Source organism: Anoplopoma fimbria, chromosome 19, assembly GCF_027596085.1.
Source record: "Anoplopoma fimbria isolate UVic2021 breed Golden Eagle Sablefish chromosome 19, Afim_UVic_2022, whole genome shotgun sequence".
Lineage (NCBI taxonomy): Eukaryota > Metazoa > Chordata > Actinopteri > Perciformes > Anoplopomatidae > Anoplopoma > Anoplopoma fimbria.
Genome location: NC_072467.1, coordinates 14,975,695 through 14,991,783, shown reverse-complemented (window position 1 = coordinate 14,991,783; position 16,089 = coordinate 14,975,695). Strand labels below are relative to the sequence as shown.

At 43.3% G+C, this 16,089-nt stretch overlaps 2 protein-coding genes across 7 annotated transcripts; one reads left to right on the top strand and one right to left on the bottom strand.

Annotated features, from left to right (window-relative positions):
• Positions 1-34: 34 nt before the first annotated feature.
• On the bottom strand, positions 35-5,655 carry si:dkey-238o13.4 (uncharacterized protein LOC560780 homolog). The gene is made up of 6 exons (XM_054620677.1): positions 5,569-5,655; positions 4,535-4,642; positions 3,474-3,613; positions 3,142-3,238; positions 2,183-2,307; positions 35-467 (listed from the first exon to the last, which is right to left on the bottom strand). The coding sequence occupies exons 1-6, from the start codon at positions 5,651-5,653 to the stop codon at positions 291-293; spliced, it is 732 nt and encodes a 243-aa protein (XP_054476652.1). The 5' UTR covers positions 5,654-5,655; the 3' UTR covers positions 35-290.
• Positions 5,656-6,268: 613 nt separating this feature from the next.
• On the top strand, positions 6,269-15,366 carry spata2l (spermatogenesis associated 2-like). 6 transcript variants are annotated; one of them, XM_054620671.1, is made up of 4 exons: positions 6,269-6,360; positions 7,692-8,084; positions 8,337-8,630; positions 13,606-15,366. In XM_054620671.1, the coding sequence occupies exons 2-4, from the start codon at positions 7,719-7,721 to the stop codon at positions 14,635-14,637; spliced, it is 1,692 nt and encodes a 563-aa protein (XP_054476646.1). In that variant the 5' UTR covers positions 6,269-6,360; positions 7,692-7,718; the 3' UTR covers positions 14,638-15,366. The 6 variants fall into 6 exon arrangements, with proteins under 6 accessions (XP_054476646.1, XP_054476645.1, XP_054476649.1 ...); XM_054620670.1 differs by having other exon boundaries at positions 6,274-6,360; positions 7,715-8,084; XM_054620674.1 differs by having other exon boundaries at positions 6,288-6,368; positions 7,715-8,084.
• Positions 15,367-16,089: the final 723 nt, after the last annotated feature.

The following is a 16,089-nucleotide window of genomic DNA, read 5'->3' as shown; positions in this document are numbered from 1 at the left end:
CATACAGTATCGAGCGCCAATAATAAGGTGAGTATTACAAATCAGCTGCTTATTTTTTTTAATATCAGACAACGGCACATGCAGAGAAAACTGTTGCTAACAATCTGAGAACAGGGAGCTGAATATACAGTATTAGCTGAAACAACAGCCAATTCACATAAAGTCAGGCATTAATGGGGTTCAACTGCTGTGGGAGAAGAAAACAAATTAACCAAAAGACAGTAAATGTGTTTCAGCGAGAGTGGGATCAGAAAACATGTAGACCCCAGCGGGAGCAAAGGTTTCGAAGTCTAAAGGTTCCTCTCCAGAAGGACAGTTTTTAAGTCTGCAGGGCAGTTGATGGTGAAGACGGAGTGGGAGGTGTTCCGTCTTTCCACGAGGGTGGCAACAGCCTCGCCCAGGTCCAGGTGGTTCAGGTTACCAGGTGCCATGCGCTCCGGAGTGGCCACACCAGTGTTGATCTTCACCTGCCAGGGCCGATCAATAGAGGAAGACAGGGATGAAGAGATGGGGGGGATACATGCATACAAGTATGGGTTAGATAGAAGCAAGAGAGCCATGGGGAGGAATGGTATGGAGGATATGAATGAGAGATGATGAGGGACAACATGGGGTTGGGAAGAAAAAAAAAGGGTTCTTTATCAGTTAATTTGTATTGACCTGTTTTGACCATCACTTACAATAACACCTGAGTAATTGCAGAGGACACGATGACATAATATATGACATACAATATTTTCTAATAAAACCAATGAAAATACAATGATTCTTACATAGCAAAGAATATTATGCCACTTGTCCTACACAGTGTTCCTTAAAACTGCCAGTTAGTTTCCTATTGAATTTAGTTGAACAGTGTGACAAGAGTGAATGGTTTGGCACTGAAAAATAGTGCCCCCTCCTCTTTATACCAATCAGGAATCAATTCTGCAATGAATTGTGGCGCCAATAATCTGAATCCAATGGTTAGATTCCAGACCCTAAGGTTTTCATACCTTACTGATAAATGTTAAATGTCATTTCAGGCGTGTACTAGACAAATGTGTTAAATGGTTCATATCAGCACTGATATTCACCATGACAAATCAGTAGAGGAAATGGGACCTCCTTCACAAAGTCTTGCTACATGAGTGGCAAACATGGTGGTTAATAAAGTTATGTGGTTTCTTGTTTCAGGATTGAAATCTAAGCACATATGATGTAGAGAGAAATGTCAAACCAAATCAATATAATAACCAGAACTGATTAGTTTACCAGAACTGCTAATCCAACTTCACAGTAATGTATTAAAGTGAAATCCCATTTAGTCATCACTTTATTGTAGTAAAAAGTAATGCCAACATGTTTTTTTTAAATGTATATTATTAATAGCTTTATCATTCAAAGGAAGAAAATATCAGAAATGCTCAATTTCTTCTCAGCAGGCAGATACTGTTACCCTGTCAAGTTAATGCAAAATTAGGTGCTGCCATCATGAAACCAAAACTTATAAAACAAATAGATTTCTCCCCTTTGGTTTCTGAATGATTTTTCTGAGATTTCCATGTCTTTTTGATATAAAGTAGGTCTAAGTGCTTTATAAATACTGTGAAAGAATGAAAACGTTTATATTATCAACTCTAGCACCAATCAACCTTATAATATCGTTGCAATATCGATATCAATGTATCTGGTCAAAAATATTGGGATATTTGGAAACTCTGAGCAATCAGAGCAGACTGGGCTTTTTTGGGATAGGGTCTTAAGAGACAGGCGCAACCGAGAGTTTAAGAAGGAGGGTGAATACAGGTTTATTCAGACAGACAGTATGAGAAAAGGAATGTGTTTTTTGAACAATAAAGCATGTAAACATGTTACAGTAGAAACCCAAACTACAAGTATGAACCTGAAAATGAGCATGATGTTCCCTCCTTTAAATTCAGTTGGACTTAAAGTGTTATTTAGAGAAATCCTTTACAACTTGTAGTATGTGAAATATTCTAGTTGAATGTCAGTTCTAATGAACCCCATAGCACATCCAGCCGATAGCTTCCTCAGTTATCCGGCAAATGTCATGTTTAAAATGGATTACTTGAACATGAACAGGTCTGAGGCTAACAGACAGAGGTCAGGTAAAAATATTTACCGAGCTTCGGTGCTTTGTTTACTGAACTCTTGCTTTGTAATCTTATTTAAGTCTCACCTGGTTGAGTTTGCAAGGCACCTCGGGATACTCCTCTCGCAGTACCTGGCAGAAGGCCAGGGTGCTGGCGGCTCCTACGGTCAGGAAGCCGGTACCCGGCATCAGCAACTTCTCACCTGCTCCCCCTGTGACACGGAGCAGCAGAGGGCAGACAATTAGATCAACACACACTAGCAGTGTAGAGCACGGCTGGTCAGAGTGACTGTAAACCATAACACGCTGTTCAAATTCTCTTATATATATGAAAATTTGTTATTTGTTTTTATTGGGAAATATAGTCAAAATCTGTGATATTTATTTTAGTCTATTTCTAATTAATTCAGTTAAACCTGCACAAATCATTGTTTCATACTAATCTTCTTTGAATGTATATCTTCAAATATTCATGTTCACCAAAGGATGAACTCCTAACACTTTTTTTCTCACCTTTATCAGTCACATTTTCATATCACGTCATCAATAACATTTACAAAGCACATTTATGCTCCCCAGATAATAAACTCTCTCCGATTTGGGAAAGAGAGCTTTCCCCAACATAAATGCTAAATTACAAATGTTATCATAAATTATCTTGTTATTCAAATGATAAATTATCATTATTAAAGAAAATAAAGGATATATATGAACAAATATTCTTTCAGTTTTTTTATTTGAGAAGATTGAAAAAACGTGTGATATTCATGTTGTTATGAAGTCCCTAAATATGCTAATGTATTCAGTTAAACCTGCACTAATCACTATTTTATAATAATATTCTTTAAATGTATTCATGGTCCCCAAAGGATGAACTCCAACACTTTTTTTCTCATTTTTATCTGTCAAATTTTCACATCAACTCATCAATACCATTTACGGAGCACATTTATGCTCCCCAGATGATAAACACTTTCTAATCTCAGCACCGAGAGCTTTCCTCAACAAAAAAACTATTGGTAGAGATAAACGGCTAAAGGAGTCACCTGTTATGAAGGAGTAGGTACAGTTGGAGTCGTCCCTCACTAAGGGGAAGAAGGCCTTCCATGACACAAACGTGCTGAAAAGTAATGTCTCAATTACCTGCGGAGTCGATGGGAGATGAAATATGACAGACAAGAATCAGAAGTTGTAACAGGAGGACCTGGACATGCTTACCACAACTACAAAGACTACGTTACCACTACCATTACTGCCACCAGTTTAACTATTAACTCCAAAACAATGATTGCTTACCAGAATGCAAATAAATCTCTATGTTTAATCAAAATGACTCATGTATTGGTCCAGCCAATGGGGATTACGTGTGTGTGCTCACCAAGTCTAGGTCCTTGAGAGACTGAGTGTGTGGGGGCCCGCCCTGCCACCAACTGAAGCCCAGAGAGGAGACGATGTCCGTCACCTTCCCCACCACCTTCAGCAGGGCCTGCTTCGCCAGCTCTGCTCCCTCCTCTGACCCTGGAACAGTAAACGAAGAATTCAGGAGGGGAAAGGCTTCCAGGTCACAGATGGATTACCATACAGGCCTACCGAGCCCAGTCCCAGGGGCCCTAATTGAAGTTTTGCCAGAAATTTCCAAAGTGCCCCCTAGTCTCTTAACCTAAATAATGTCACTCAAAGAGACACATGCCAACCAGGAAGAGACTCAAAATGACCACAGAGAAACAAAACTACTACAAAGACACACAACATAACCACAAAGAGACAAATAATGACTACAAATAGACACTAACAGACACAGCATGACTACAAAGAGTCACAAAACAAATAAAGAGAAACAGAATGCCTACCAAGAGACTCTAAACGACTACAAAACCATTAGCTCCCTTTAGATAGTGCGTTGCTTTGAAACTGTGGGATGCCTTTTCCTTTAGTAAAGGATGGTCTGCATATAGCTGAAGTTTGTCAGAAATCTCCTTAGGTTTAGGAAAATATCATGGTTTGGGTTCAAATAAACCCTTTCTGGGAGTGAGCCCAGCCTACCAGCCTCAGCTGTCATTTTGTCGTGAGAATGTTAGCATGTTTGATAAGTACAGCTTCATAGAGCCGCTAGCATGACGTAAGACTCTTAGGCTTGTTTTCATACTGGTGAGGTACTAATGTATGGAAAAATAGAAAATCGTCTTTATTTATTTGTGCAAATGGATCCATCAAATTCAAATTGGTGAAATGAACTTGGCAGCCATGATACAGTATGTTGCCACACCCATCACGTGGGCGGTTTGAAATGTTAAGCCTCTCAGTGACACTGGTGTAAATTCCCACTTTATACTATGATAATTAGATGATGTCTGTCTCTATCAGAGGAGCTTGAGAACAGAGCTTTGAATAGATGCAGAAGTGCTTAAAGTGAATGGAGGGATGTGTATCCTAACTTACCAACATTCCCCACTATAGTGGTGAGGTTATCCTTCGTGCTGGGGGAGACAAATGATTGGATCTTCTCCAGCCGGCTGCTGTCCCTGGAGATCACTGCCACTTTGAACCCTTCACACAAACGAGACACACATTAAACTCTTATGTTAATCTATTATGCAGACAGAAAGGCCAGCACCTTTTAACGCATATAGAGTAGGACTAATCCCTTTGACATGAAAATGAACATTCTCTAACAGGCCAACATTGTCTAAATCTATTTATTAAGGGCATTAAAGCCATGGACGTGGGATGTGAATCCAAAATCCAGTGCACCCTCCTTACAGCATCCTCCTCCAATGGTTCATGCACACTGAATAAACCAAATAGTTTGCAGCTTTGTGACGATGAAGAGCCAGAATTACAATCAACTGCCTCCAGCCATGACACGTCTTTTTCTATAAAAAAAAAAAAAAAAAAAATGATGATGGTGCGTTTGAAACCAGATATCAATCAGATCGATTAATGCCAGAGTTGATCAAACCACCGGCGGAAACATCACAAATATCATAAAATCAGAACACACACTTAAAACGCATAAAACTAATGTTATTTAAAGGTTAGTGTTTGACAATCCAGTATGTACATCCTGTATGCACATCACAGCAAATTCTAAATTAGTGTATCTGTCAGTGCAGCTCATGGAGAACAAACCCGAAAATGTACAATTTTACGCACGCGGACGCGCCATCAACATCGGATTAATAGTCAGTCATTTAAGAATTCAAAGCCAGAAAGTGCTCATAAAGTACTAAAATGCTCATAAATTACTAATCTTCAGCCTCTCAGGATGGAATTCCCCCCTGCGTAAAATCCGCGAGAGAGTGACCCGTGCGTAAAAACCTATGGACTGACTTCAAATTAATTTGGATGCCAGAGTTAGCATAGAAAATGTAATGCCATCATCTTCTTCAAAGAGTATATTCAGAATATTCCCGGTCTCCAGGCAGTAGAGAAAGCTTTAATTAGTGTCTCCAAGTGGCCCCTGGGCAGCTTACCTTTGTCCAGCAGCGCTTTAACTACCCCGGAGCCCACCGTGCCCGCTCCTCCGAGAACTAACACAACCCTGTCCGAGTTAGACATGCTGGCTGCCGCTGCACAGGACCGTCAGGAGGGAGGATGGAAGATAGCTCTCGGTGTGTGTGTCGGCTGAAAGGGAAGGTTCTGACTTGTGCAAAGCACCTTGGCTGACCCGGGATGCTTTAACTACACTCAGGGGCCACAGACCCCGCCCTTTTTTATTAGTGTCACGGAGGCCACGCCTGCAGATCGACACAAGAGGCTCACCGCTGTCTTTACCCCGGGACAGTGTGTGAGTGTGTGTGTTTTTACTCTGTTATAAAAGCAGGTGATAACGAAAAGGCAATCGGTTCCTGTAAAGGCCAGCAGGGCGCTTAGGAGAGGAAATGCTTCCCTCTAGTGGTGAATACGCCGTACTACAACGTAAGACGATTTAAGCTCTGCACGGGCAAATTAGTGATTTAAATCCAATCATTTCGCAACAACATTTCTAGTCGCCGTCAATTAAACCATAATCTAGTTTTCAATTTAGTTTTGATCGAGCGTTTTGTGGTCAAATGTTCTTGTCACCGCCAAACTCCTCCGCCGGCCCGCCCCGATGCTCATACCATGCGCACCCGTCTGAAACTGGGAAAATCCGTGCCACGTGACAATGTTTACTTTATAGTAGACAATCAAGCAGCTATCAACTGCACGGCGACGGCGGTGTGTTGGGAGATGCTTTAGTTACCTGATTCCCCGATACGCATCTGAATAAGTGCCGGACACAGGTGAGATAGTGCGTATCTGACGTTTGTGTTTCCATCTAAACTTGTACTTTCATCAAACTTGAAGATGTGGCTGCGAGATAACGTTAGTTCAGCCACGACACTAGTCATTTTCTCTCGGATTGAGATGTCGTTCGTAATTCTAGTTATTAAATGTTGCCTTGCAAATTGACCAAATACCCTAACGTCCACAACCCAAACCACAACGACACCTAAACCAACTGAAGCCTCCTATTGTCTCAAACAACATGAAAGTCTGCTTCATAGGAAATGTGGACTTTTCTGATGACATTTGATGCTATTTCCTGGGTATTCCCCCCCATATTAAACACGTCGCTTTGCGGTGGAAAGCTGTCTGTCCCGATTCTAAGTCGACTTTTCGTTGGTCGGTGGTTTGTATGTTAGCTTACCAAATCGTAAGGGACATCAAAAAGCTAGCGTTTTAAATAGGCTCACACGGAATTTGGTGTCAATTTTTCGCCATTAAAAAAAAGACCAAAACGCAGCAGAAAGGTAACCGATGCGTAGCTAAACCGGCTGGTCGGTGGGCTGACGGGTTCGGCTAATGCTAACGTCAGACTGAGGTACAGGAGACTGTTGGTTTCTATCTGACGGGTGGTGTCCTGCATGAGCGGCCAGCTGTGGACTGGTAGGTAACCTTAATGTGACAACAGGGTCGATAAACACGCTAGTCGGCTCATTACAAAAGCCACTTTACCATCACATCTTTTTTTTCTTTCACTTAGGCCAAGGATAACACGTTTCACTTTCGGTTCTGAATACGACCGTGTTGTTAACGCCCGAAACTTATCATAGCTAAGCTAACGTTGTTTGTGTATTTCATGAAGCTAAAGGGGGGAACATTTAACCTTTACAGTGCCGGTGTCCCTCAATTTTTGGTGCATCCAAACGAGAAATTTCCCACGACATCAAATTGCTATAACTAACCGAAAGCTATGCCAAAATTGCTGCTTTTTTTGTATTTTTTGCCAAGTGTATTTTTATATTTACTCCAAGTTGATACACTTACCAACCATTAGAACTGAAAACATGGTGAATATCAGTTATTTTATATATATATATATATATATATATATATATATATATATATATATATATATATATATATATATATGGCTGACAAAACAAACTAACTCAAAGGATGAGCACATAAATAAATCCTTTTTTAAGGAAAATGTAAAAAAAAAAAGATGGTGGACCAAACTTTCCTGCACTACTTGTAGAACAAACGTGGAGGTGGTGGAGGGCCCCCGGATAAGTAATTTACCAGTCATCCGAGTCAACAGTTGCCATGGTTTTATTTTTCATTTCAGCGTCTTATGTGTCTCCCACTCAGCTGAATGAACGGGATGAGCGTCTCGATGCAGAGAGCCAGTGACCTGGTGACCGCCTACGGTCACAGTTTGGAGCAGCAAATCCTGGGACGAGGCTCCAACCTGGCATGTAGAGACGAGGAGCTGTGGACGCAGGTGGAGGGCCTGCTGAAGGACGGGGATGCACAGGAGACCCACTGCCTGGGTCTGGATCCGCTGTGGGTGATGGAGGAGTCCCTCGCAGCAGCAGCAGACTCGACGACAGCAGCCGGTGCTGGGCGAGCCAGAGCTAGAGGAGGGCTGCAAGGCCTGGCTAAAGCTTTTGAGGTCCTGGAGCAAGCGGCCCTGAACCTGTACCTCGGCCCCTGGAGAGACGAGTACAAAGTAGTCAAGGTTGGCTGAAAAAAGGGGGCTGAAACAAGAGTCACGTGTTGAAATTCTGTTTCTACTCTACTACTTTTTTTGTCAAAGTATCACACACCATATCGCATCAACTCCATGAATGTTATTTATTCCCATATTATTAAAAAGTGCAATTTTCTTTCCAACCCTTACAAGAATACAATTTTGGTTTTATTTTATGGCATGACAGACTGGGATAAAATCCTAAAATAGCCCTTATTTGACTTGTCTTTTGTGTCCCAGATGTACTCCGGTATGTTCACCCACTTCATCAAACCGGTGCTGTCGATGCCACAGATTGAGAAGCTGTTTGGCCTGCTGGGATACGAGCCCAGTTCTTCTCGGCACGAGCAGCTCTGTCTCCAGTCGTCCAGAGTCGGTCCTGCCTCTTCGCATGAGCTCCTCTGCCTGTCGTGTGCCTTCTTCCTGGCCCGCTGCGAGTGTTGCCTCCTTCTGACGGCTCTGGGGAAGCACGTCGGCGAGGCCCAGTGGGAGCTGAGTGTGGTGAGGGAGAGGCAGAGAGGAAACAGCGTACAGGTATGTCTGCCTGGTATTTGACAAATGAATCAGTAAATCGTGGGGTCACTTGTGCACTTATTTTGTGGAGACGGAACTCTTTCCTCTTTGGCAGACCACTAATCAATCCAACTGGTGGGTCAGCCATTACAAACTCATGCTGTGCTGTTAAATATTTTTATTTTCCAATGGAAATCCCAAAGTTTCCACAGATACCAAATCATTTAGGCAGATTTAAAGAAATATGCTTAAAATAATGCTTGAGGCATGCCAAATATTTACATTTGATGAAGTTATATAGATATATGTACATGTGTGTGTGTGTGTGTGTGTGTGTGTGTGTGTGTGTGTGTGTGTGTGTGTGTGTATGTACATATATGTGTGTATGTACATATATGCGTATACAATCATAAAACGGTTCGGATAGTATCAGGGATCAGATCCCGGATCATTCAGTCCAAAAGAAAAAAAGGAGCTTTTAGAGATCCCTGACCATGTTTTTTTGCCGCCGATACTAATTACAGATCATTGATGAACCTCATTGGCAGATACAGATTCCTTTTTGTTTTTTGATTATAACAGCTGGTCTACAAGGCTCCAGACTTTTTTTCTTGTTGCCACCGTCCCAAAAATAATTTCAACCACTTTGAAGTCAGTAATCATGAAAAATCCTAAAGGTTATCCTTTTACTTTGTTACAGTCATTTATTGTGTTTATTTCCGCAAAAAAGACACAATCCTAGTGATAATGCAATAAAAGATTACATTTTTATTGATTAAATCAAATCTGGTCATTAGTAGTTTTAATGACATATCCAGCTAGTGTTAGGAAGTTAAACAGCTCATAATTCATCTCTAATATCTATTTGTTATATAAACATGTCCTTCAAACAACTGGATTTATTCAAGTTCCTCCCCAAAACCACATTTTAAGAGATGACATGTGAACACATCATGATAATGTTATAGTTTACCTTTACTTAATACTTATTCTCACCAAACACATCTTGCACACATCATAATGTAACTGACTGGAACCTGTGTACGTTTTCCATTAGCAGTGCTCTCACTGTTACCATGTACTGTATATAAGAGACCGTTATTAACTCTCCTCCTGTCACTTTAAACACAGATTGGTTGCTAAGTGTAACATTTTCAGAAATCCCCGACTACAAAAGCATGAATGATGTCCTGATTGCATATTTTCCTGAATATTGGCGGATAACGATGGTCAGTTAAACTTTATTTCACACTGTGGTGGTTAACGTTAAACAGTGTGATTAAGATAAGATAAGATAAGATAATCCTTTATTAGTCCCGCAGCGGGGAAATTTGCAGGCTTACAGCAGCATAGAGTAAAGTGCACACAAGAGACATAGTAGAAGAAAGACAAGATAGAAATAAAAAATGAAAATAAAAAAAACAAGTATTATAAATAAGCAATAACAAACAGTAGAAAATCAACAATAACTGAAATATTATATTTACAGACAGAAAAAACTATTTTAACTATTATTGCACAGTGTAATGTATTGCACAGGTTTTTATTGTCATGTTTTTATTGTCATGTGTCATGTGGTCTGCTGGGAGCAGAGTTGGTTGTGCAGCCTGACAGCAGCAGGAAGGAAGGACCTGCGATACCTCTCCTTCACACACCGGGGGTGACTCACACTCCCTTATCCTCACATACTGTGGACGGTTGGTGAGGTAGTCCAGGATCCACGCAGTGAGGTGGTGGTCCACCCCGGTCTGCTCCAGCTTGTCCCTCAGAAGCAAAGGCTGGATGGTGTTGAAGGCACTGGAGAAGTCGAAGAACATGACTCTCACAGTGCTTCCAGCCTTTTCCAGGTGAGAAAGGCATCTTTGTAGTAGGTAGATGACAGCGTCATCCACCCCGATGCCAGATTGGTAGGCGAACTGAAGAGGGTCCAAAGATGAGATCACCAGGGGGCGGAGGTGCACAAGGACCAGCCGCTCCAGGGTCTTCATCAGGTGGGATGTTAATGCCACCGGCCTGAAGCTGCTGAAGTCCTTGGCCCCCGGGGTCTTTGGGACTGGTACCACGCAGGACGTCTTCCATAGATGTGGTACCCTCCCCAGCTTCAAGCTCAAGTTAAAGATGTGCTCCACTATCCTGCACAGCTGGTCTGCGCAGGATCTGAGGAGCCTTGAGCTGATGCCGTCTGGACCCGTGGCCTTTCTCACCTTTATTCTCTTCAGTTCTTTTCTCACCTGGTTAATTGAGAGGGACAAGTTGGGGGAAGGGGGCTGTGTGCTGTAGGTTGTGGGGGTGGGGGTGGGGTGTTGGTGGAGTGCAGTGTTTGAGGAGTGTGGAGGGGAGCCGAGTGTTGTGGAAAAGGGGGTGGAGGAGGAGGAAGAAGAGGGGGGTAATCCACAGGGGGTGCAGACGATGGGGGCTGCAGCGGCAGGGAGGTCTGGGTGGGGGGAGGGGTGGGTGGCTGATCAAATCTGTTAAAGAATGAGTTCAGATCATTCACCCACTGTTGGTCCCCCACAGGTTGTTGGTTCGGCCCCTTGTGGCCAGACATGGCCTTGAGGCTCTTCCAGACTCGGCTGATGTTGTTCTGCTGCAGCTGATCCTCCATCTTTGTCCTGTAGACATTTTTCCCCTCCCTTATCTTCCTCCTCAGCTCCCTCTGCATATTCCTCAGCTCCTCCTTGTTTCCTGATCTAAAAACCCTCTTCTTCTCCTTGAGGAGGGTCTTTATATCCGGATTGATCCAGGGTTTGCTGTTGGAAAAACACCGTACAGTCCTGGTGGGTACGGTGTTCTCCACACAAAAGTTTATGTATTCCGTTATGGTGTCTGTGAGACCATCGATGTCCTCCCCATGGGCATCACTGAACACTTCCCACACAGTCGAGTCGAAACAGTCCTTAAGAGCCTCCTCGGCTTCATCGGACCATCTTTTGACTGTGCGGGTCACAGCTGGCTGTCTATGTACAAGAGGTTTGTACACAGGCCGGAGGTGCACCAGGTTGTGGTCAGATCTTCCCAGGGGAGGGAGGGGTGATGATGTGTATGCCTCCTTGGTGTTGGCATACAGCAGGCCCAGGGTTCTGTTGTCTCTGGTGGGGCAGGTGATGTACTGGGTGAAGGTGGGCAGAGTGGAGGACGGAGGGGCATGGTTAAAGTCACCAGAGAGGAGGAGGAGGGCATTGGGGTGTTGTGTCAGCAGCCTGCTTATCGCCGAGTGTATGACGTCACAGGCCGCTTCTCCGTTAGCAGAGGGGGGAATATACGCAGCTATTGTGATAACGTGCGAGAATTCCCTCGGTAAATATACCGGCCTCATGCTGACGGCCAACAGCTCAATGTCCTCTGTGCAGGTCTGTTCTTTAACAGTGATGTGCCCAGAGTTACACCATCTATCATTCACAAACACTGCCAGACCTCCTCCCTTCCTCTTACCGCTCTCCGTCGTCCTGTCTGCCCGGATGATGCGGAACCCGTCCAGTGCAGCGTTGGTGTCCGGAGTCAGCTCCGTGAGCCATGTCTCCGTGAACACCATGACGCTACACTCCCGGTATTCCCTCTGATGGCGGGTCAGTGCTGATAGCTCGTCCATCTTGTTGGGGAGAGACCTCACGTTTCCCATGATGATGGAGGGGAGGACGGGTTTAAAACGTCTCCTCCTGGCTTGACGCTCTGCCCCAGCACGGCATCCCTGTCTCCTCCTCCTCAGCTCACGGGGAACCTCGGGTCTCTCCTCCGGCAGCAGCAGCGCCGTGTCCCGGAGCGCTAACAGCTGACCCCTGCTGTAAACAATGGGGGCCATGGCTGCGGGCTGAAACTCCGGGCACGGAGGTGAAAAGTGCAAAAAACTGCAGGTAGACCACGTGAAACTCTACGTGTCTCGCTGCCATAGTGCACAAGTGTTTACAAAATTAAATAAGTAAAAGAAAGTAACAGAAAGTAACAAAAAAAACACAATTTGTAAGAGGCAGCCACTCGCGCGGCGCCATCAGATAGATAATCCGTGGTTAACATGGGAGCTGAACCATGAGGGGGGATCCGTACGTATGATGGATCTACAATAGTCTGTTACACCACTGAATGTTCCAGTGAACACTGTTGGGGCCATAATCCGGAAGTGGAAAGAACATCATTTCACCATAAACCGGCCACGACCAGGTGCTCCTGGTTGTTTGCTGCACAACATTTAGACAAGCCTGTGAAATACTGGGAGAATATAGTCTGGTCAGATGAGACCAAAATTGTTCAAAACTTCATTACCAACAGTGAAGTTTGGAGGTGGGAACATCATGGTGTGGGGCTGTTTTTCAGCATACGGCACTGGCAAACTTCATATAATTGAAGGAAGGATAAAAATCTGCTGCCATCTATCAGGATGGTGAAGATGAAACGAGGGTGGACATTTCAGCAAGACAATGATCCCAAACACACAGCCAAGGAAACTCTCAATTGGTTTTAGAGAAAGAAAATAAAGCTGCTAGAATGGCCCAGCCAATCACCTGACTTGAATCCAATAGAAAATCTATGGAAAGAACTAAAGTTCAGAGTTCATAGAAGAGGCCCACGGAACCTTCAAGATTTGAAGACTGTTTGTGTGGAAGAATGGGCCAAAATCACACCTGAGCAATGCATGCGGCTAGTTTCTCCATACAGGAGGCGTCTTGAAGCTGTCATTACCAACAAAGGCTTTTGTACAAAGTATTAAATAAATTTCAGTAAGCGTGTTCAATACTTTTTCCCTGTGTCATTCCATTTTATTACACATAACCTAATTTCGGAACTTATTTGTTTTCTTTGTATGTATGGATTACTTGGGTTGTTACCGACATCTGGTGAACATTTCATGTCAATAGCACCTTTAGAAATATATTTACTGAGAAAAATGGTGATGTGTTCAATACTTATTTTACCCACTGTATGTGTGTATATATAGATATATAGAATGATCGATAGATGTGTGTAAATATTTAATTCAATACTTGTCCATTCCTCTCAACAGGTCGCCCTGGACAACACCAAGAAGACCCTGGATGCCAAGAAGCCACTGGTGGAGGCGTGTGACAGAGAAGTGGAGATAGATCTGTACACTGATGAGCACGTCAACAGAGGGCAGAGAGAGGCGGTTCTCCATGACGACGAGAGTCCCCGCTCTTTGACCTGGTTGCCTCAAAGCAGCGCGTCACCCCCTTCAGCCAAAGCACACAGCAATGGAATGACGCCCCTGTCCTCCTCATTCACCGCCTCGTCCACCAGAGAGCACGTCTGCATCTCTAAACTCGACTGCCAGCTGACCAAAGTGTCGCCATTGGAGTTGGACACTACCATGAGCTCCTCAGGCGGCGCAAGACAGGGCAGACACCCCCGCGGAGAGTCCAGGCCCGACAAGGCGGACTCTCAGTCGCGCAGCCTGCAGGTAGAAGCAATGGGGGTTTGCAAGAGCGAGGCCGAAGCCAACAACCTTTGCGACTGTCGCCAGATTTCTCACCCATGTCTTAAGAGCTGCTTCACATGCAACATCACGCATGACTTCACCTGTGCCTTGCTTCAGCACTGCTACACAGAGAACCATCTCATGACGTACCGCGACAGTCGAACCGAAGAGGGGAGAGAATTCGGGGCACTGTCGCCGCAGGGCGAGAGCCTCAGGTTGAGCGATACGAGTGTGTCGCCAACGCTCTCCAGCGGCAGCGCAGCGATATCCCCCCTAGCTCTGTGCGACGACCCCAAATCAATGATGCCGTCCCTTCATCCCATCGCCTACCACAAGTGCTGCGACCTCACCCAGCTGGACCCTCAGGCCCTGTGTGTCAGCTGCGGCGTGTTCCACACCGGTTCCTGCCGCGAGATAGACTTTTGCCAGAGTCACCACGACATCAAGCCGCTGGGAGTGTGCTCCTGCGGGAAGGAGTGCTCCCGAAAGCCCCTGGTCCTGTGCAGATACTGTGGGAACGAGTACTGCAACGACTGTTGGTACAGAAATCCTGTGGTGTGCTCCTGTGGCCAAACGTTTGACCAGTCGTCTCCTGTGTGATTTGTATTTTGTAAAAAGCATCGTGCTAAACGAGGCACAACTAGCAAATTCACATTGCCTTAAAATCTGCATACTGGAAACAGAATTCCTGTTTTTGTTTTTTTAAATCAATGAATCGGAAACTCTAATGTGGCCTTGACACAATACTGAAATGCAGTATTGACTGTGCTCCGATTTTCCTATTTCAGTCCTTTTTCTGAGAGTCTCATCACTCTTGCCATTTAGTTATTCTACAAGTGGCCATATTTACCATTATCAGCATTTTGAAAACGTTGTGTATTGTTGAGACTCAAAGTCGTGGTCACAGTTTGTGCTCTTTGGTCACTTTAAATGTAATTTAGTGTGAAGCACAAGAACGTCTGTTTTCATCTGTATGTGTTGCCTGCACACAAACTGGAGTAAAGAATGGTCAATTAGCCAATTGTCTGTGGTTAAATGTGTTTTATAATACTTTGGTGGCAGTGGAGTTACGGTATAAGAATGTACAACTTTGTGAAAAACATCTAATATATTATTGAATCATAAGGAAAACTAATCAAGTTCTTAACATTAAGGGGAGACAACCCAGGTAAATAGGGTTAAAAATGTAGATATCACCATAAAACTCCCCCAGTTTAGTGCTTACATTTAGACAATTGTTTTTTTGTATTACAAGCTTTTTGAAATTGTATGTTTAAATATGACGAAAATCCATTTTGCCATGATTTTACAAATAAAATGTTGTATGAATCAGGCTATGATTGATATCTGAACCATCCCCTGTAAAAACTTTCAGAATATAGATAGGACTGAAACTGTAAAGTTTGGTGTATGTAAGAGCTACTGAAGTGGAGATTTCTGGATCAGTCTGAGAGAAAACTCATCTAGAGAAAACTAAAATGGATTGTCTTCAAATTTTGAAGACACTACAAGTGAATAGGGTTAATAATAATAATACTAATAATAATAGACATCACCATGAAACTTCCCCAGTGGATAATGTACATTAACACAATTCTTTTTTGTTTTACAAGTTTACTGAAATGTTATGTTTGAATATACTAATTAGTAATTATCTAATGGTAACTTTTAATGAATTTATGAAAAAAAGACAAAAAATAGCTTAAAATTGATTCGTTTTTGTCTGTGGTGTCTCCCCTAAAGAACAATCCAAAGATTTTCAAGCCATTAGTATTTGGCTCTATGGTCCTTTTTGTATTCGCTTTCTGTGAAAATGAATCAAGGATTGTGACTGACGATTGTCATTATCAATTCATGTGCAGATTATTTTTTCTTGATAAATTGATCAATCGTTTGGTTGATAAATTTAATTTTAATTTGTTTAAGCTTGGTGACGGTCAGCACCGAGGTCATTTATAGGGGTTAAAAGTTTTTATGAGCATAAAAAGAAAAATGCACCGAGTAATCACAAAGACGCCAGTGTTTGTTATTGGAGCGACGAAATCCAAATCT

Bases quoted from the DNA above. Each gene is read 5' to 3' on its own strand.
- spata2l (XM_054620671.1), top strand. From the start codon at position 7,719: ATGAACGGGATGAGCGTCTCGATGCAGAGAGCCAGTGACCTGGTGACC. The intron at 8,085-8,336 runs GTTGGCTGAAAA...TTTGTGTCCCAG, and splicing joins ACGAGTACAAAGTAGTCAAG to ATGTACTCCGGTATGTTCAC. The intron at 8,631-13,605 runs GTATGTCTGCCT...TCCTCTCAACAG, and splicing joins AGAGAGGAAACAGCGTACAG to GTCGCCCTGGACAACACCAA.
- si:dkey-238o13.4 (XM_054620677.1), bottom strand. From the start codon at position 5,653: ATGTCTAACTCGGACAGGGTTGTGTTAGTTCTCGGAGGAGCGGGCACG. The intron at 2,308-3,141 runs GTGACTCCTTTA...TCCGTGTCACAG, and splicing joins TACCTACTCCTTCATAACAG to GGGGAGCAGGTGAGAAGTTG. The intron at 468-2,182 runs GTGAGACTTAAA...CGGCCCTGGCAG, and splicing joins TGCCTTGCAAACTCAACCAG to GTGAAGATCAACACTGGTGT.